The sequence below is a fragment of the Bos indicus x Bos taurus genome, chromosome 22 (genome assembly GCF_003369695.1).
Source record: "Bos indicus x Bos taurus breed Angus x Brahman F1 hybrid chromosome 22, Bos_hybrid_MaternalHap_v2.0, whole genome shotgun sequence".
NCBI lineage: Eukaryota > Metazoa > Chordata > Mammalia > Artiodactyla > Bovidae > Bos > Bos indicus x Bos taurus.
Genome location: NC_040097.1, coordinates 18098232 through 18119348, shown reverse-complemented (window position 1 = coordinate 18119348; position 21117 = coordinate 18098232). Strand labels below are relative to the sequence as shown.

General features: G+C 51.3%; 1 protein-coding gene across 3 annotated transcripts in view; it reads left to right on the top strand.

Moving 5' to 3' along the window:
- Nucleotides 1-21117, top strand: part of FAM3D (family with sequence similarity 3 member D) — a 39668-nt gene that overhangs the window by 1065 nt on the left and 17486 nt on the right. For 2 of the 3 annotated variants that reach the window (XR_003507818.1, XM_027523288.1), the window contains exons 1-4: nt 11160-11342; nt 13408-13458; nt 15899-16006; nt 19111-19128. Coding sequence is in view for 2 of the 3 variants with exons in the window: in XM_027523288.1 (XP_027379089.1) it covers nt 13446-13458; nt 15899-16006; nt 19111-19128 (139 nt within the window). In the remaining variant the exon portion in view is untranslated. Of the gene's footprint in view, nt 1-11159; nt 11343-13407; nt 13459-15898; nt 16007-19110; nt 19129-21117 lie in introns of those variants that run through there. The other variant, XM_027523289.1, reaches the window with a different exon arrangement.

Genomic DNA, 21117 nt, shown 5'->3' with positions numbered 1-21117 from the left:
CATCCTGAGTCCATGGCTGGAAGAGAGATGGTGCAGGAGTATCCATCCAGATGCGTCCCTCAACAGGCATTAATTGAGCACCTTCTGCATGTCAGGTACAAGGATGTAATGACTAACCAGACATGACAGCAAAAGGCATATGGTTCTAGCCAGAAAGTCAGACAGAACTTGCATGGATAATCATTGTAACACAGGTTTGACATGTGCCATGCAGGAGATAGCTCAGAAGTCAGAGCAGACTTCTCTGAGATGAAATGTGCAAACCAGTGCTTTCAGGGTAGGAGTGGAGGGGAGGGGAGTGTTTGGCACCCTGTGGGATCTAAGAGAAGGAGGGTGGAGTGGGTAAAGGAGAGGGCAGGAGCTGGTGGTGAGGGGTGAGGTCAGTGAGGTGCTCATACCCAGGCTGAGCACAGCTGTGAGGAGTGTTTTCCCAGGGTTGCTCCAGTCTGTCCATCTGTCTGCTTCAGTGCATCTGCCAACCCCCATACAGGCTGGCCCCTGCCTGCCTAAAGTCATGCCAGGCCAGCCGATATCAGACGTGCCAGTCTCACCCAGGATAAGCAGCTGCCACTGCGTTTGCTGTCTTTGTTTGCATATCTCTTCCTGAGCTCCACTCCGTGTGTACACACAGGCACAGCTCCTCCATTCCAGTAGGAACTGGAAAGTCTGCAGAGCCAACGGGCCTTTCCCAGGGTGGGGGGCACTTGAAGCCGTGAATTGCCAGCACGTCCTTGGGCTGGGCAGCTGCTCCTTCTCAGAGGAGCCTCGCCTGTCTGAGCCTCCTTATCTCAGAAAAACGAGGACACTCATAACTTCCTTGGCAGTTTGACTGGTATGACTTTTGAAAAAGACTATATAATGTGGCTATTGGGGCTTCCCTGGTGGCTCAGATGGTGAAGAGTCCGCCTGCAATGCAGGAGACCTGGGGTTGATTCCTGGTTCAGGAAGATTCCCTGGAGAAGGGAATGGCTACCCACTCCAGTATTCCTGCCTGCAGAATTCCATGGACAGAGGAGCCTGGCGGGATGCCTGCCCCTAGTAGCTGCAGAATACAGGATGGAACTGTGTCAGAGCCGAGCACTGCCTCATGCCAGATGCTCTGTGCAGTGCTAGGCATTTAGAAATGATTAGATGTTATCTCAGGAGCTCATAGTCTATCAGATTAAATAGTAGATGGATGACTGAGGGTAAGGAGAAGGGGAACAGTACGAGAGAGATATGTACAGGTTCTACGTGGTCAATATTAGCAATAGTGATCATCCTAGGCAACTCGTATCGAGAATTCATTGTGTGCCTGGAATGGTGCAAAGGGCTTTAGATGGATTATTATCTCATTTCAATATAATAGCATATCATGGTAGGTCTCATCTCCATTTTACAGATGAAGCGCTGAGGAATAAGGAGGTGAGGTGACCTGGTCAAGGTGGCAGGGCTTGAACAGTAAAGAGAGGCTTTCCACCTGGGCCGTCCAGCTCCAGGGACCATGCACTCTGCTGCCCTGTGCCCACGTCTGTCCTCACACACACACCCTGAGGAGAGAGCCACGCAGGCCACAGCAGGGACACCCCACAAAAGAGGCAGCACTCCACAAAGCACAGGCCCCCCAAGAGAGGTGGGGGCAGCCCTGACGGAGAAAACTGCAGGACCAGAGGCCCGGAGTTGGGAGCCAGGAGTCAACAGGAGGGCGAGAGAGAGGTGCGAGCAGGCACAGCACCAGGGACTCGGGTCATTCTGAACACGTGGTGGGTTGTGTGTTAGAGGAACGTTCTGTGAAAATGTCAGGAATAATCTGGCTTCTGGTAGGAAAGCCATCAGGAGAACACAGAGGAAAAGCCAAGTGTTGGCCTGATTTGTTATGCCTCTGCAGGGGCTGAGGCATTCAAGCCTCAGGAGGGATGAGGTCAGATGGGAATTTGAGTCTTGCTCATAAATGTGGCTGTTGTTTGAAATGGGAAAATCTTTGTGTCAGGTAATGCTCTTACAGGTACAAGTGACAAAAACGAATTCAAACCACCCCCACAAAGGACCTATACTGGCTCACGTAATGGAAAAGTCCAGACATAACTCTGATTTCAAGCAAGGCTTGATCTAGGGCTCAGATGACATCCCCAGGGCTCTGTCTCTATCTTGGATCCTTTCCTCCATGCGGCTTCATTCTCCGCAGCATCTCCTCACATAGTGGCAAACATACCCGTCTGCATCTCCTCACATCTTCCTGCATCTCCAGCTGCGTGGCCCAGCAACCCTACCATTGGCCAGAGCTGGAGAAGACTGTTAAAACCAATAAATAACATGAAAACAGGAAAACAGGACATAATGGAAGTAATGGGTTTATTTCCCTCTGAAATAAATGTCACTGGAACAAATTGTTCCAGCCACCAGCCTTATTGCCTATGGATTTATTGGCTGTTTATCTCCCTCTGTATTGGTGACACGATCAATAATTGCCTATAAATACCGGGAGTTTACAAGAAGGACCATTTAGAGAATGAGAGGCTGCCTCTGGTTACTGTGATGACTTCACGCAGGCCTGAGCCACCACAGTCCAGCGTTCACGACAGCCTTGAGGGGCGACTGGAAACTCAGGGTAGAGGGGACCGGGTCTGGGTGGGGTCACATGCATCATCCTCCGGGACTCAGCGACACCCTGACTGATGGGGGGTGTGTTTGTGTGCATGCGTGTGTGTGCGTGTGCAGGTGAACACCAGTGAGCTCACATGTGTCTGTCACTTTCAGCCTCCGTGTCTCTGCTTTTGCATTCTCTTCAAGTCTCTCTACCTTAGTCTTTTTTATTTTTAGAAGAAAACTTTTTTTAAATTTTAATGTTACTGGATTACCATGATTTACCACGTTGCATTAAGTTCAGGTGTACAGCAGCATGATTCAGTTATATGTATACATGTGTTCATTCTTGTGTAGATTCTTTTCTCACATAAGTTATCACAGAATATTGAGTAGAGTTCCCTGTGCTAAACTCTTCCCTGGTGGCTCAGAGGTTAAAGTGTCTGCCTGCAACGCGGGAGACCTGGGTTTGATCCCTGGATCGGGAAGATCCCCTGGAGAAGGAAATGGCAACCCAGTAATCCCATGGAGGGAGGAGCCTGGTGGGCTACAGTCCATGGGGTCGCAAAGAGTCGGACACAACTGAGCGACTTCACTTTCACTTTTCCCTGTGCTGTATAGTAGGTCCCTGTTGGTTACTATCTTACATATAGTGGTGTGTGTATGTTCATTCCAGGCTCCTGATTTATCTACCCACCCCCTCCCCAGAAGTGTTTTCCCTTTGGTAGCTATAAGTTTGCTAGTTTCTTCTTTTTTTAAATTAGAGTCCACATCTGAATGATATCGTATGATGTTTTTCTTTCTCTGTTTGACTTACTGTACTTAGTATGTAGAACCATCCTTTGTGGTAGGAAAAGATGGTTGATATGATTTCAGTTTTCTTAACTTTCTCAAGGCTTGATTTGTGACCCAAGATGTGATCTATCCCAGAGAATGCTCATCGTTTGAATTCGGACACCTACTTTTTCACGCATCAGGTCTTATTCCTACACACTCAAACTCCCTCTCACCCATTGCCCTTCCATGTTGGAACGCAGTGAGTGCAGATCAGTCTTGGGTTGCTATGCCCGGCATTTTCACCCTCTGCTATTTGCTGCCAAGGGTGTGAATCTCAGCTCTGCAGCCACACCTCACCTTCCTCAAGCCTCAACTTCCTCCTGTAAGAGGTGGAGACACTAGTGTATCCAACTCCTAGGGTTGCTATGGGGATTTGGTAAGATAGGTGTGGAAAATTCTCCCCCTGATTCCACGTGCATGCTAAGCACTCAATGCTGCTGCTGCTGATGCTGCTAAGTCACTTCAGTCGTGTCTGACTCTGTGCGACCCCATAGAGGGCAGCCCACCAGGCTCCCTCATCCCTGGGATTCTCCAGGCAAGAACACTGGAGTGGGTTGCCATTCCCTTCTCCAATGCATGAAAGTGAAAAGTGAAAGTGAAGTCATTCAGTCGTGTCCGACCCTCAGCTACTCCATGGACTGCAGCCTTCCAGGCTCCTCCAACCATGGGATTTTCCAGGCAAGAGTACTGGAGTGGGGTGCCATTGCCTTCTCCTAAGCACTCAGTAAATGGTAGCTATTTGTATTATTTTATTTATAAGTATTATTTTTATTATTAGCTCAAACAAGTCTTGCTCAAGAGATCACCCAGAAAACAGTCTGGTCAATGTCTCCTAATAGAGGTGCCAGGAGGAGAATCCCTGGAGACTGGGATTATGAAGAAGAAATGTCATGTCTCCTGGGAAGAGGAGGTGGTGGCTGGGTGGGGGCTCCCCGTCCTGGGGCTGGGATCACACAGGGTGTCACCCCCAGGCAGTGGTCACATGAAGGTGAGGGGGTTTCCCAAGCAGGTGGGGAGGCCTAGCAGGCCAGAAGGAGAAGCAGAGACCCTCCGCATGCCACCCACAGGCCAGGCAAGTTCTTGGAGAGACCACTTGGTCAGAAGTGGGGAGAAGGGTGGGACTGTGGGAAGCCAGGGAGCCCAGGACTGGAAAACCCAAGGGGAGGGAAGGCAGGTCAGTTTCATGCTGTTTTGAGTCGGTTTCCTCCGCGGTAGACCCTAGGGAATGTAGCTTATGTGGAACGTGACACCAGGCGGTACTGGGGGCGGGGGGCATAGAGGGTGCTGTTGTATGCAACAGGATGCTGTGGGTGACCGAGCCCCGGTGTCCCAGCAGGGTCTGGGCAACAGAGTGGGCACACCTCAGGGCCGACCCCCTGTGCCAGTCCCCTCAGGCAGGCTGCATAACCAAGTACACAGGCTGAGCGGCTTATGCCACAGGAATGCGTTGTCTCCCGTCCTGGGCTGGAAGCCTGAGGTGAAGGTGTCAGCAGGCCTTGCTCCCTCAGAAGGTGCTAAGGGGAAGGAGGGAGCCTCCCTACTAACTTCTGGTAGTTCCGTGGTCTGTGGCAGGGTGGCTCCTACTTCCTGTGACACCCTCTGTGTGTGTGTGTCTCTGTGTCCAAATAGCCCCTTTGTAGAAGGATGGCAGTCATGGTAGCTTGGGGCCCACCCTACTGACCAGCAACTCATTTCCAAATAAGGCCATATTCTGAGGTACTGCAAGCAGTTAGTACTCCTTATGAATTTTCAGAGGACGTAATTCAGTCACCTGTCTAGGCATGAGAAAGCTAGGATATTACCCTCACTGTCTCAGCCCTACTACCCGAGGACTGTTCCAGGGTCATAGACTCCCTGACTTTCTCACCCTGCCCCAAGGTGGTCCAAGAGAAACCCTCAGGTGGGGTGTCACAGGATCTTGTGAGAGAACACGAGGAGTATGTCCTACAACACCAAGGGTCTGCTATTTTCTACTTTGGGAAACCTGTAAGATAAGAGTAGGAGTAGATTGCTTCTGCCTAGAGTGCTAGGTTGAAAAGGTACTGAGGTGAAGACTGTGATTGATTGTTGATGTCTGCTGTGGGCACAGGACAGCCAAGACAAGCTTGTATGCTGTGTGTGGGCCATTTCTTCTGCCTGGTATGTCTGAATGGGATTGTCCTGCTTTGTAGAAACTGAGGGTCCGGAATTTAAGCAATATAAAGATGCTTCATTTTATTATTCTTTGCTTTATTGCACTTTGCAGATATTGCATTTTTTACAAACTAAAGGTTTGCGGCAATCCTGTGTCAAGCACAACTCTCAGTGCCGGTTTTCAAACAGCATTTGTTCACTTCATGTGTCACATTCATTAATTCTTGCAATATTTCAAACATTTGTACTATTATCGTATTTATTGTGGAGATCTGTGATCAGTGATCTTTGGTGCCACTATTACAAAAAGATTTCAGATGATAGCATTTTTTAGCAAAGAATATTTTTAATTAGGATATATGCATTATTTTTTTACACATGATGCCACTGCACACATAATAGACTACAGTTCAGTTCAGTTTAGTCGCTCAGTCGTGTCTAATTCTTTGCAACCCTATGGACCGCAATACTCCAGGCCTCCCTGTCCATCACCGACTCCTGGACTTTACCCAAACTCATGTTCATTGAGTTGGTGATGCCATCCAACCATCTCATCCTCTGTTGTCCCCTTCTCCTCCCGCCTTCAATCTTTCCCAGCATCAGGGTCTTTTCAAATGAGTCAGTTCTTCGCATCAGGTGGCCAAAATATTGGAGTTTCAGCTTCAACATCAGTCCTTCCAATAAATATTCAGGACCGATTTCCTTTAGGATGAACTGGTTGAATCTCCTTGCGGAGCAAGAGACTGTCAAGACTCTTCTCCAACACCACAGTTCAAAAGCATCAGTACTTTGGCGCTCAACTTTCTTTATAGTCCAACTCTTACATCCATACATGACTACTGGAAAAACCATAGATTTGACTAGATGAACAATTGTTGGCAAAGTAATGTCGCTGCTTTTGAATATGCTGTCTAGGTTGGTCATAACTTTTCTTCCAAGGAGCAAGCATCTTTTATTTTCATGGCTGTAGTCTCCATCTGCAGTGATTTTGGAGCCCCCCAAAAAATAAAGTCCGTCACTGTTTTCATTGTTTCCCCAAGAGTCTAAAGGTGGATGGGCAAGGTCCACCAGGCAGTTCGGAAGATGTAAGAAAACAACCATTTTGATTATCTACCCTGTGACTGCTGCTGTGCTATATTTATTCTAAAACAAAAGCTAATCTTCATGTGCTTTATGTCCTGTTCTATTTCATCTTCACAATCCTACAAATTAGGGTCTATTAGCCTTCTTTCCAATTTTACAGATGAGGAAACAGGCTCAGAGGAGTTAAGCAATTTATCTGAGGTCACACAGTGTGGAGCTGACATACAAACTCAGGGGCCCTGACCTCAGAAATGGGCCCCTCTACTGCCAACTCTCACATCCATACATGACCACTGGAAAAACCATAGCTTTGACTAGATGGACCTTTGTTGGTAAAGTAATGTCTCTGCTTTTTAATAAGCTGTCTAGGTTGGTCATAACTTTTCTTCCAAGGAGCAAGCATCTTTTAATTTCATGGCTGCAGTCATCATCTGCAGTGATTTTGGAGCCCAAAAAAATAAAGTCAGCCACTCTTTCCACTGTTTCCCCATCTATTGGCCATGAAGTGATGGGACCGGATGCCATGATCTTAGTTTTCTGAATGTTGAGCTTTAAGCCAACTTTTTCACTCTCCTCTTTCACTTTCATCAAGAGGCTCTTTAGTTCTTCGCTTTCTATCTGCATATCTGAGGTTATTGATATTTCTCCCAGCAATCTTGATTCCAGCTGTGCTTCATCCAGCCCAGAATTTCTCATGATGTACTCTGCATAGAAGTTAAATAAGCAGGGTGACAATATACAGTCTTGACATACTCCTTTCATGATTTGGAACCAGTCTGTTGTTCCATGTCCAGTTCTAACTGTTGCTTCCTGACCTGCATACAGATTTCTCAAGAGGCAAGTCAGGTGGTCTGGTATTCCCATCTCTTTCAGAATTTTCCACAGTTTATTGTGATTCACACAGTCGAAGGCTTTGGCATAGTCAATAAAGCAGAAATAGATGTTTTTCTGGAACTCTCTTGCTTTATCGATGATCCAAAGGATGTCCACAATTTGATCTCTGGTTCCTCTGCCTTTTCTAAAACCAGCTTGAACATCTGGAAGTTCACGGTTCACGTACTATTGAAGCCTGGCTTGGAGAATTTTGAGCATTACTTTACTAACGTGTGAGATGAGTGCAGTTGTGCGGTAGTTTGAGCATTCGTTGGCATTGCCTTTCTTTGGGATTGGAATGAAAACTGACCTTTTCCAGTCCCGTGGCCACTGCTGAGTTTTCCACATTTGTTGGCATATTGAGTGCAGCACTTTCACAGCATCATCTTTCAGGATTTGAAATAGCTCACCTGGAATTCCATCACCTCCACTAGCTTTGTTCGGAGTGATGCTTCCTAATTCCAGGATGTCTGGCTTTAGGTAGGTGATCACACCCTGATTATCTGGGTTGTGAAGATCTTTTTTGTACAGTTCTGGGTATTCTTGCCTCCTCTTGTTAATATCTTCTGCTTCTGTTAATAATAAACTACAATATGGTGTAAATACAACTTTTATATGTACTTGCGGAGAAGGCAATGGCACCCCACTCCAGTACTCTTGCCTGGAAAATCCCATGGATGGAGGAGCCTGGTAGGCTACAGTCCATGGGGTCGCTAAGAGTCGGACACGACTGAGCGACTTCACTTTCACTTTTCACTTTCATGCATTGGAGAAGGGAATGGCAATCCACTCCAGTGTTCTTGCCTGGAGAATCCCAGGGACGGGGGAGCCTGGTGGCTGCCGTCTATGGGGTCACACAGAGTCGGACACGACTGAAGCGACTTAGCATAGCATAGCATATGTACTTGGGAACAAAAAAGTTCGTGTGACTCGCTTTATCACAATATTCACTTGACTGCAGTGGTCTGAAAGCAAACCCGCCAGATCACCCCCTGTGTCTGTAATCTGAGGTGCGGTCTGGGCAGATGGGAGGAAACCTGATTGCCAAGAGGTGCTAAAAAGTCTGAAGGACTAAAGCCATTGAAGGTGCAGACATAGAGCTTCAGCTGGTGCTAATTGTCACCCAATGTCTCCGAGTTCTTTTTCTGGCCTCAAGTTCACACCCCCTTAGCAATGACCTGGTAAACAGAGCACAGAGCATTGACCTGTGGCCAACGGCCACGCCAGGCGAGACGCAGAGCTTGTTCACAGAGCCCTGCGTTCCTTTCCTCTGCAACTCAGGGCTGATTCTGAAATGACTGTTGGCTGAGCCTGCATGCCTGTGATGGGCTAGGAAATCGCTTCTGAGTTTTGTTTTTCCAACAACAGAGGGCTGCTAGGTAAGGGCCTGAAGACATGAGCCGTACAGGGAAGGCAGGTAGAGAGAAATCACGTGTGCAAAGCAGAAAGGGAAGAGCGTGTCACTCAGGGCAGTTCTGGGGGTGAGAGCAGAATGGAAGTAGAGACAGCAGTGATGAGGCTGGCAAGGTCACCCTCACGTCAGGGCTTAGATCATACAAGGCTGCATTGTTGTCGTTCTGGCCTCAAGTTCACACCCCCTTAGCAATGACCTGGTAAACAGAGCACAGAGCATTGACCTGTGGCCAATGGCCACGCCAGGCGAGACGCAGAGCTAAGTCATGTCCGACTCTCTGCAACCCGATGGACAGTGGCCTGCCAGGCCTCCCTGTCCCTCACTGTCTCCCAGAATTTGCCCAAGTTCATGTCCATTGAGTCGGTGATGCCATCCAGCCACCTCATCCTCTGCTGCCCTCTTCTCCTTTTGCTGTATACAAGGCCATATAAGCCACGTGAAATACTTCAACTTTTATCCTGAGATCAACAGGAACCATAGACCAGATTTAATCAGAGGAAGTGCCCACTTATTTCTGCATCAGGGTGCTTACCTCAACCCTCTCAGTCTGGAAAGAAAGTAACCCTTTCTTCATCCATCAGGACTCTGTGACAGGTCAAGATTGAGCTTCAAGGCACTTGTTTACAGAGGGCTACAGGAAGCAGGAAGCTGTCCCAGCTTCTGTAGGGCCATTAAGAAATATCACAAATAACCAGACAGAAAGATACTGTGATGCCATTCTGGTTTCACAGAAACGGCAAACATTCATAAAGGAATCCTGCCATGAGGGTGCCCTTGCAGGAAGCCGCAGGGCAAATGGGACCTGCCAACAGGCAGGAAATGGTGTGGATGCTGTCAGAGCAGCAGACGCCTTCTAAGCAGGTGGTCTCCCTGCCGACTACATTTTTCAGGACAGGTAGATAGCATTGGCCGCAGTTTATAAGGAGGAAGCTAAGACCCATGTGCCCCAGAACACACAAGTGCTAAGTGACAAAGCCAGGCCTGTCTGATCCCAAATCCATCCTCCTTCCTGACCTCACAGGTTTTTTGCTGCCTGATTCTTTCAAGACTGCGGGCACTGGCCCTTGTATTTGCATCTTCTGGGGAGGTTTGTCTACAGCAGCTACTGGCAGGGGGTACCAAAGGGACTCCAGCCACCCCAGGATTACAGACATCAAGCTTAGCATCATCAAGGAGAAAAGGGCCTCCCTCTCCGGAGTTCCCAGAGACCCCTCAGGAAAAAACTCTGATTGGTCTTGTTTGGGTCACATGCTCCCTCCTGAACCAATCACAAGGAATCAGAGTGCTCTGAGTGGTCAGCCCCTTTAGACAAGCTAGGGTACCGTGAAGGACATTCTCCCACTCAAAACCACAGGTAGGTGTTTGATCTTGGAGGGTCACGGGTAACTTCCCAGAGGAAGTGGCTGCTACACTGAGACTGGAAGGATGAATTGGAGTGTTCCAGGCAAAGAGGCGGAGCAACAGTGTTCAGACAGAGGGACGAGCAATACCAGAGGCCCAGGGATGCTCCAGAGTGCCTCTTGTTCACAGTCACATCCCCATTCCTAGTGCACCTCCAGCCTGCTTCCAACCAGTCCTCAGAGAATGCTTTAGGAATAAAATCCACAATTGGCTGTGTGGTCTCAGACAAGTCACTTGCCCTCTCTGAACTTCAGCTTCCTTCTCAACCTGGTGGTTTCATCATCCTAACCTTCCAGGACTATGCAAGAAGTCCAATTCGATCAGTCCTCAAATATTCAGCAAGCACCTCCTGAGTGCTCAGCACCCTACCAGGCCTGCAGAAGACAAGGCCTGGCATGGAAAAGCAGAGCATGCCCGGGGTCCAGTACACAGGGTTGGACCTGAGGCCAGAAGTCAAAAGCTGTCCGGGGGAGAGGGCACGACAAACAGAGAGGCTCGTGGATGGTGAAGGCAGACTATGGGCAATCTGCTCAGTTCGCAGTGAAGCAGTTTGTTAGCAACTCATGCCTTCTAACTTCTGACCTCCCCACCCCCATCTCCTGCTTCCCACCCTCCACTCTCCACTGAGTCTGTGCCTAGGCCACTCAAGCTAGCAGGCAGGGGAACAGGATGTTTCTTCCTGTGCCTTTGCCTCACAATTTCATAACCTGAATAACAGGTTGAGGTAATCCTAGAAACAAAGAGGAAGGAAACTGTTCCAGGTCTGGGAGGCTGCAGAGAGAATTCCTGCCTCACCCTGCATACCTGCCCCAGGAGCTTTTCCCCATCCTGCTCCACCTTCAGTAGGCCTGACCTGAGCTCCAGACCCTCCCACCCCCCCGACACTGCTGGCTGGCAGAATGAGCCACCTGGGGACTCAGGCGCCCAGCGAGCTCTGAAGGGCTGAGTGGGTCACCAGGGACTTGGCCAGGAAGAACGTCAGGCCGGAAAAGCCCTGCTCGGCGTGGGCACCAGAGGGAGAGGCTAGCCCCCTGCCCAGGTACATGCCCCCTGCCCTCTGCCTGTCTCACTTGCTCCCTCTGAAGCTGGGCATAAGCCTGTCATGAGGACTTACCCTCTGTCTCTCTCATCCTGTCTCTCTGCTCTGTCTTCTTTCTCTCCTTCTGTCCCTATATCTCTGCCACGTTCCTCTCCCTCTTGTCCTTGTTTTTGTCTCTCTAGTCTCTATCTCCATCAATATCCATGTCTGTCCCTTCATCTGTCAGACCCTGTCGCTGTCCTTCCATCTTGTCCGGCCCCCAGGTCTCTTGGCTCCTCCACACACGGGGGACCCGACAGAATGTCCTTTAAGCCTCACCCAGGAGCCTGGGCTGCTTTCTGTAGGAAATATTCTGAGAACATTCAAGAGTACAGTAGGGCTTCCCTGGTGGCTCCATGGTTAAGAATTCGCCTGCCAAGGCAGGAGACGGGTTCAGTCCCTGGTCTGGGAAGATCCCACATGCTGCGAAGCAACTAAGCTCTTGTGCCACAGCTATTGAACCTGTGCTCTAGAGCCTGAGAGCTGCAACTGCTGAAGCCCGCGCACCCTAGAGCCCGTGCTCATCAACCACAGAAGCCACTGCAACGAGACGCCAGAGCACCGCGAGCCCCCGCTCGCCACAGCTAAAGAAAAGCCCCCATAGCAAAGACCCAGCACAGCCAAAAATTTATTTAATTTAAATATATATATATGTATTTTTTTTATCTAAAAGAAGAAAAGCTTGGTAATACAAATTTCAGAAATTTAAAGTCCTACAAAATTCCTGCAGGTGAGGCCAGGTGATAGCTCAGCTTTCTCACCTGGAAGGTCTTAGAAGGGTAGAGGGCCAGGGTGCGTGGGAGGATTTTTCATTATTCTCGAAAGGAAATATGGGTTGCATTTGCTGTTGCCATTGATGAAATAACAAGGACAGACCCAACCTGACCACCTTGGTACCAGGTGCTGTCCAGGTCTTCTGTCTCCTGTCTGGATCCTTGGCTGCTGGGCTTTGGATACAGAGTCTGTTGAAATGGATTCTTAGGATAAAGAGGATTCTAGGATGGGGAGGAGGCAGGAAGAGTGGTGGAAGCAAGTCGCTGCAGTCAGAGACCCTCCAGATGGCTGGAGGGGTCTAAGACCCAGAACAGTTCCCACCTGCCTTGCTCTCCCCTCTTCTTCATCTCCAGACACCTCCTGAGGGGTCTCAGCACTGTCAAATCCCTGGTAACTACCAGTAGCTGGGGCAGCAGAGGGGCAAGGTGGGACCGAGTCCTGCCCCTGCCCAGGACTCAGGAAGGGAGGAAACTTCAGTTTCATCTCTCTCTGAGACAGCACTGACAGGGTGACATCATGGAAACGAGGCAGCTGAGACCTGCATCGAGATTCTGCCCCTGACCCTGGCACACTGAACGGCTCTGGGCTTAACAATGGAGAGTCTTAGCTTACTCACCCCTAAAGCGGGAGTGTGGAGGCATGGGGGGGGTGGGGGAAGGGAGGTGGGGTGGGTATGAGGATTAAAGAAGATGATGCACATATGGTATCCGGAGCAAACTCACCTGTGTGCTGTGTGAGTCCCTGTTACTCATAATGTGGGCCCATCAGCAAAGATCACTTGAGCTTCTGCTTCCTAATGGTTTCACTGGGGCTGGCTAGCTCAATATCTCTCAGCTGGCTGGAGGGACAGAATGATGGATGGATGAAAGGATGCATGGATGTACAAATGAATGGACAGATGGACAAATGGATGGATGGATGGTTGGAAGGATGGATGAGTGTATAAATGGATGGATGGATGGACAAATGGATGGGTAGATGCATGGATGAATCAAACCTCCAAGGGATGATGGCTGGCAGACTGCATCTTCCTCTGCATCCTAATCTCTGCATTCCAAAAAAGGCATGTTGAACTGAATATGAAACTCCAGGGGCAAAAGCGAAGAAGAGGTGAAGGCAGAGAGGAAACAGACGGCACCAAACCAAGAGGACTACGGCGCGCTGGGTTTTAGGAACCTACCCCTCATCTTCAGTCTTGTTCACTTTCACACCCTGGATACCAGTTTCCAATCTTATTTTCTTCTCTCCACAGACCGACCCTGACCCCCAGCCGCTCTTCACCTCGACAGGATGAGACTGTCAGGTAAGGCCAGGCTCTGAGGACTCCAGGGTTCAAGGTTGAGTCTGAATCAGGTTTGGGAATCGCTTTTCTGTCAGCAGTGTCTGCCCATCCTGGACTCACAGCCTACTTGGCTTCATCCGTTCTCAGCTAGTCAGGCCAGAATTCCAGGGAAAGACCAATCCAGGGAGAGCCTGGAAGAGTGTAAAGAGGAGACTTCCTGCCTCAAGGCTAAGGGTTGCAGAAACTGGCCCACCTGGCTGGGAACATGGAGACTCACCTGCTCTGGGAAACACTTCACCCTGGCTGGAAATTACAGACAAAACATTTGTAAATGTTTGTACAGACAAAGCATTTGTAGAGGACTATTCTAGAATCCTGTCACCACAGGGCTGGGCACCAGGAGAGGACTTTGCTCCAAGCTTCCACCCTCAGACTGTACTCTCTGTGTAGAGAGAGAGGGGGGAACTGAGGAATTCACCAAACAAAACTGATACAATTCATTTGTATTTCCAAACACCAGTGAGGAAGTTCAGAGCACAACTTTTACTTATTTTTATTGAAGTGTGTGTTAGTCACTCAGTTGTGTCCAACTCTTTGCAACCCCATGAACTGTAGCCTGGCAGGCTCCTCTGTCCTTGGGATTTTCCAGGCAAGAATACTGGAATGGGTTGCTATTCTCTTCTCCAGGGGATCTTCCCAACCCGGGGATTGAACCCCAGTCTCCTGTATTGCGGGCAGATTCTTTGCCGTCTGGGCCACCAGGGAAGCCTGTTAAAGTACAGTTGATCTACAACCTTGTGTTAATTTCTGCTGTACAGCACAGTGGTACAGTTATATACATATATACACACCTTATTTTCTATATTCATTTCCATTGTGGTTTATTAAAGAATATTGAATGTAGGTCCCTGAAGAGCACGGGTGTTATAGGCACCTTACTTACCCAGGTTCAGGTCCCACCTCCTGTCACTTACTAGCCAGTGACCAGATCTCTGAGGTGCGGCTTCCCCACCTGACAGCAGGGATAAGCAGTAGTATACAGCACAGAGGGGACTGAGATAATGCGTGTCTGCCGCTCGCCTAGCACCCCACACAAAAGGAGTGCCGAATGATGCGAGCCGAGGCCCTCGAAGACGAGGGACCCCGCACACCTGAGCCCCACCCATGGGATCCGGAGGGCCTTCTCCCTTGCCAGCACAAAGCCACAGCTGAATTCAGGGCTGAGGAGCAGGGCTGGTGCAGACAGAGAGGTCAGACGAGACCCGGCACCTTCAGAGCGCTGTGGCCGCAGACAGAGAGGGAGGTCAGGCACGGAGCGAGGGAACTTGCCTGCAGGTCAGATTTGACTCTCAATGCAGAATGGGGGTCTCCAGAGTCCTTGAGATGGGAGGCGTGGTGCGGCCTGCTGCAGCCCTGGCAGAATCACGAGGAGAGGGAGCAGACAGGGAGCTCCGGGCCCGGCTCACGTGTGCGGGAGAGAAGACAGGGAGCAGCCTGGCTGTGAGGCGGGGAGGCCACGCTGGGCAGGCGGGTGTGCGCTCCTGCAGAGCGCCACGCGTTGCTTGTGACGGCTTTTGGGGGGAGTTGATGGAAAACACAAGGGACCAACCCCACCCCCCAAAGCCACCCTAGAGGCCGCCTAGTGGGGACAACTACTACATCTTTCCCCACCAGCCATGGGCTCGGCAGCAGGCACGTTACTCTGTCCACTCTGTGACTGAGGGGCTTCAGCTCAGAGGTGCTGAGCCCCTGCTCGAGGTCACACAGTAGGGGGTGGCCACCCCGAGCCTTCCTGCCTCTCGAGCCGAGGCTCACCTGCCTCCTACTCTCCTGCCGGAGTCCTCAGGCCTCCCCTCAGGGTGCTAATTCCCAGACCTCACCCCCTGAGACACTCTCCAAAAGGCTAAGAGGAGCCCAGGAAGTGTGTGTCTAAGCCTCCCTCCCAGCGGCCCCACCCTGGGGAGTGTCACCAGGTAACTTTGCAGCATGACCCCCCATTGGGTCATCCCGTGGATTCACAATGGTCTTGGATGCAGGCCGGGGACTGGTCCATGGTGTGGGCAAGCTCTGGACCTGCAGCATAGGGGAGTTGCTCCATTTTCACATGACGTTCAGAGAAAATAAGGTTCAACCACGACTGACACACAGGATTAACTCTTCCTATCATCTGTGCATTCAGATATGAAGTTGGTGAAGTTCATTTCCAAGGCTCCTAGCTTTCTTTTTTTCTTCCGATTAACCCCTGTGGAGTTCTGTGCTCACAAAATTCCCCAGCAAATTTGCATCCAGGAAAAAGATAGACTATCAATATGTTAATCCTTGTGACTCTCCCTCCAACATGGGATCTTGGGAAGAGGTCTCACTGAGGGGATTTGGGAAGGACCCACGTGTAGTCTTACCGTGAGGCCTTGCCATGTGGTCTAGTGTTGTGGTCTCAGGGCAGTATCTCCTCGCTCTGCAGGTCTGCTTCGCTACCTGGCCCTTATTTTTGCCGTGGCTACCACGTGGCTCTTCATCCGAGAATATATCAACTTCAACATGAAAACCTTCCGCCTGCCCCGCTGGATGGGTGAGTGGGCAAGAGCCGGGGCCAGGGGCCAAGGATCAAGTCCAGCCCTGGGTGACCCAGGAAGTGGCCAGACATGGCAAAGGGCTGCCCTTGGGACCCCACACATTCAGGGTCAGGGAAAAGGAAACCGCACCCCAATCCAATGTCAGGAAGGCTGAGAACCCACGGAGAACAGAGAAGTGTTCCAAGGCCCTGGTCAGAACATGCGCCTGCATCAAGGACCATTTTGGAAATATGACCCAAGAAGGAAGGACAGAGGGAAGAAGAGAAGAAGGGAGGGACAGAGCGGGGGAGAAAACTGCCCGGGCCCTGAGCGCATTCCACCCACGCTTGCGGTTCCTCTTTGCTCAGACCTCCCTGTGGCGGCTCCTCTCAGCCTGGGGCCTCGGCTCAAACGTTTGCTCCTCAAAGAAACCTTCCTGAGCACCCCAGCTCTACCTGCGCCTGCTCCTCCTCCTGTAGAGTCTTTCCTGTAGCCTGTCCCCTTCAGATCATCATTATTATCCATCATTGTGCTGTTTATTTGTTTACTTCATCATTACCTATCTCCAGCTCATATAATGTGAGCTTCCTGAAGGCCAGAATTTTGTCCTGGGTTTATCTATCTCTCTAACACCTTGGACCAGATGCTCAGTAAACATGATAAGTGAAAGAAATATGGATGGATGGGTGGATGGATGGATGGACGGGTGGATGGGTGGGTGGGTGGATGGGTGAATGATGGATGGGCGATGGTTGCTGGCAGCTTTACATGCGTGGTCTCACTGGACCTGCATGAATGCCCCATGGAATGATTCACAGTATATCTGTGGGGTGGACTCAAGCAGGACCTCATGTTGTCATTTCATGTGTGGTCTGAGAAAAAGAGAAGCTCTGAGAGGTTAAGAAACTTCCTGAAATGTCCCTTGTAGATGTCAGAACAGGACTGGGAACCCAGGTCTCCCAGATCTAAATCCTTTCAAAGGAAGGAGAGAAAGGGAGGGAAATTTATACCTCTGGATTTGTCCTCCTTAAAGACTAAGAATCACCTCCACTGACGCAGTCAAACATAGTAACCTCTAGTGGCCCTGGCCAGCTCACGCCTTCACAGCAGCGAGAGGACAGGCACCCTGCTCTTACCACCAGCTTCCCACAGTGGAATCTCAGCGGGCCCTTACCCCGTCTGCTCCTTGTCCAGCATGCCCCACACCAGCTTAGAGCAGTTTATATCGATATAGATACGTGGCGGCCACCAGGTCCGTGGGCCCTGGGCACCACTTTCACAGACCAGAGACTGACTTGGCCACGCTTCTGGCCTTGGAGGAGATCAGTGCAGATCAGTGCAGGCAGCTCAGAGCAGGAGTGAGTTGTGGAGAAGAGAGCCCCAGCTTGGGGTAGGAGGGGAGTGTTTGAAGGGAGCCCCCAAGGTAGTCTCCCTCTCAGAACTGAGCCACCCGGGGTGTGAAAAATCAACACATCCCCCCAAGGCTCAACACACAACTGCTCTGTGTTGGGCCCCCAAGACCCTGGAATGAGGAGCACCCCAGAATGTGGCCCCAGCTCAGGGTTTGAATGGGGGATACAAACGCAATTCAGTATAGAATATAGAAAAGTGGAAGTATATTAACATGACTGGAGTCTTGCAAAACACATACAGTGATTTAATGCATTAATACGGAAGCACCACATTTCCTACTGTTTTTGTTATTATCTTGGTATATGGTTGGTTTCCTTTTTAATCCAACCTATTTTATTTTACACATTTAATAACTTGCCGCCTGGTAGAGTAAGAAACACTGAGTGCCTCAAAAAAAGTGGGAGTAAATTTATTTGTAGGGGAGTTCATAGGCTTTTCCAGATCACCAAAGGGGTCTGTGGCACAGAAATTGGGCAATTAAAGATTTCCTGATTTGGCTGATAAACTGGGCAGGGTTCTTTCAGATGAGAGTGATGAACCCCACTGTAAGTAGTTTAAACGAAGTGGGATGTCATTTCCTGGGTCATTGGGAAGCCCAAGGTGTCGGATTTCAGGTGTGGCTGGCTCTAGGGGCTCCCACAAAGGCCCCAGAGTCAATCTCTGTGCCCTGGGCTCCGCTCATTGCTGTTTAACCTCATTCCATGGGCAGCTTTCTCTCCCAACAGGCATGTTGGCCACCAGCTTCCCAGTTGCTCACCCTTCAGCTCTGTCCCCTGGGACCACATATAAACCTGAGAAGGGCTCGGCATCCAGGGGGATATGATGTTGTTGTGGCTGGCCCAGCCGGGGCATGGGATACTCCTGGGCCTCGGAGGCAGGGGTGGGGGGCAGCCTCCTGAGGACCGAATAGAAAGTGTCAGTGAGGGCGTCCCCCAGAGAAGGAGAGCTCCCCCGCTGCACTGACGTTTCTCTGTCCACTAGGAGCCCTGTCCTCTAGGGCTTAGCACCAGGCCAGTGGGAGAGCTGATGCAGAAGCGCAGGAATAACCTGCACACAGTGTAGCTGAGATGCGCAGCCCAGTGCAGACAGTCGGGGCTGCAGGAGTCAGGAAGGGACCCACAAGGCAGCTCAACAGTGGCAGCGGCACCGTCCTGTCCCTCCCGGAGGCCAGGGTTCCAGGCACCCAGCCAGGCCCTCAGGGCTCCAGCACAGTCCTGACCCTCCCGGAGGCCAGGGTTCCAGGCACCCAGCCAGGCCCTCGGGGCTCCGGCACAGTCCTGACCCTCCCAGAGGCCAGGGTTCCAGGCACCCAGCCAGGCCCTCGGGGCTCCTCTCACTGGACCTTCCCCACACCCACTGTGCAGGCGCAGAGGCTCAGCCCCAGAGGAGAAAACTCCCACACAGTTGGTCACACACCATCAGGCTCCAAGTCCAGTGGGCCTCACCACAGAGGCTTGCTTCTTTTCAACTGTGACAGAGTCATGCGCGTGTGTGTGTGTGTGTGCGTGTGTGTGAAGAGGTGGCAGCAGCAAGTGCAGAAGGACTCCCAGATAAAATAGGACTTTCAGCTCATTTCACCCCTGTGCCACGGGAGGGGGACTGTGCTTGGCCAAGCCAGCACCACTCTGATTTCCCTTCTAGGACCCACCTCCATTATGCGGGCAAGCTCAAAACACTTTCTCACCCGATTCTGTCTTCTCTCCAACAGGTTCAGCCCACAAGAACTGTGAGTGTCAACTCAGCCCTGATGCTCTTAGAGTGAGGCGTTCCAGGGTGTCTACTCCCAGCCCTGAAGCTTTGAGAGAAACCTGGGTTCCCAGAGCCCGCCCAACTCTCACTCCTGGCCTGATGTTGCCTTGTGAAGCCCCCAAGCCCTGTGGCCCCTTCTCAGCCATTCAGACTCTTAGGGAGGCTTCAACTCTCCCCCTTCCCTGGTGCCCCCAGCCCACAGTATGAACTGCAGCCACCCTGCCTCCGCTCTCTCATCCCCTACATGGCTGGAAGCTCCAAGGATGCAGGCTGTGCTTATTATCCTCATTGCAGTGACCTCAGAATTGGCTTATGGCTCCTGATTCAGAGGACCAGGGCCATGCTGGGCACCACAAGGGCCCCAGCAGCAATCAGAAGAGGGTGCTGATTGTCTCTTTGGGTAGAAGAACCATGTGTGCTGAGAGAGAGGGAGCAAGTGCCCAGGGCTCCAGGAGGGCCACCCCCTTCCACTGGGATGGGGTCTGGGAAGGCCTCAAGGAGGAGGTGGCTTTTTAGCTGCTCCTTGCACAGGAGGTACCATGCTGTACAAAGGCCTAGGGGCAGGAGTGCTGGGACTCCAGGAGAGAACCTGCAGAGTCAGGTATGTGAGTATGGGAATGGAGAGAACAGTGGGAGCCCAGGAATGCTGGGTGTCGGAACAGCGTTTCACAGTGACCCAGCTCCAGAGGTGCAGAGAAGATAGGAGGAGGGGACAATTATGGTGATGATGATAGTAACAGGGACTGAGTGTCCACTTGCCAGCACTGCATTCCGAACTTTATGGACACCTTCCCCAATCCTTACCACAACCCTAGGTAGGTGCTGTACATACCCCCATTTACCGATGAGGAAACTGAGGCTCAGAGAGGTGAAATCTCCTGGCCAAGGCAACATCGCTCTAAGTGGCAGAGTGGGAGTCAACCTCTCCTTGTAGTCCGGAGCCCACCCTCTCAACACACCTCAACCAGAGACAGCACCTCCGGGTCCCCCTCTCCGTTCCTGATCTAAACCAATCCCCTCATTTTATAGTTGGCAAAGCGAAAGGGAGAGATTTATGGCAAGTCACACAGCAGATTCCTGAAACTGGCCCAGGTTCCCCCTGACCGCACCCCTCCAGCGGTCAGCTGCATGCCCCGAGCAATAGCGCTGGGCTTCCCAGAGGGGTGGGACAGCTTAGGAAGCCCCCAGAACCCAAACCCACACAGCAAATCACCTGCCCCTCAGTGGCTGAGACCCCTGGGCCTCCTCCCCTACATCCAGTAGTTTGACTGTGAAGCCTGGATGGTCAGAAAATCAATTTGAGAAAAGCCTGCTAAGCTGGCCTGTTGACATGGGGTTTGTCAGACTCAGTGCAGGTGATCAGACCCTGGGCCAACTCCAGGGTGGTCCCCAAGGCCTGAAACCACCTGTCCAGCAAGGTGAGACCCTCTGGACTCTAAAGTAAACTGGGCTCCCTGTGAGGGGGAAGGTGGCCGGAGGTGGGGCCCCAAGACTCATAGGAGAAGAGGACCCCTCCCAGCTTCACCCTCCACCAGCAGTTTTGTGGGAGCTTCTGTCCAGAGGGCTGGGCAGGGACATCCAGTTCACATGCCAGGCCCTCTCTCTGGACACCTCCTCGGGGGCATCTCCACTCCCAGCCCTCACTCTCTGGTGATGATGTTCCGGTTGGAGCTCTGGTTACACCTGTCAGACGGGTGTACAGGAACTCAGGGTGGAGGGGTGAGAGCCTAGGATGGGCATTCCACTCAGATCGTCAGGGCCACCCACTCCACCAGGGGAGCCCTGGTGCGGGCGGCATTCACTCCTAGGAAAGGGTGCCTTCACCTACTCAGAGGCACCAGCGGCTCGCTGAGCTTGGCACTAGGGGCCGTGTCCCCCCTTGGCAGAGGGGCGCTTGTTTCCGATTCCCACGAAGCCCCCCTCTAGGCCGGCAAGGGCATGGAGACCCTACTCACCCTCCCAGCTT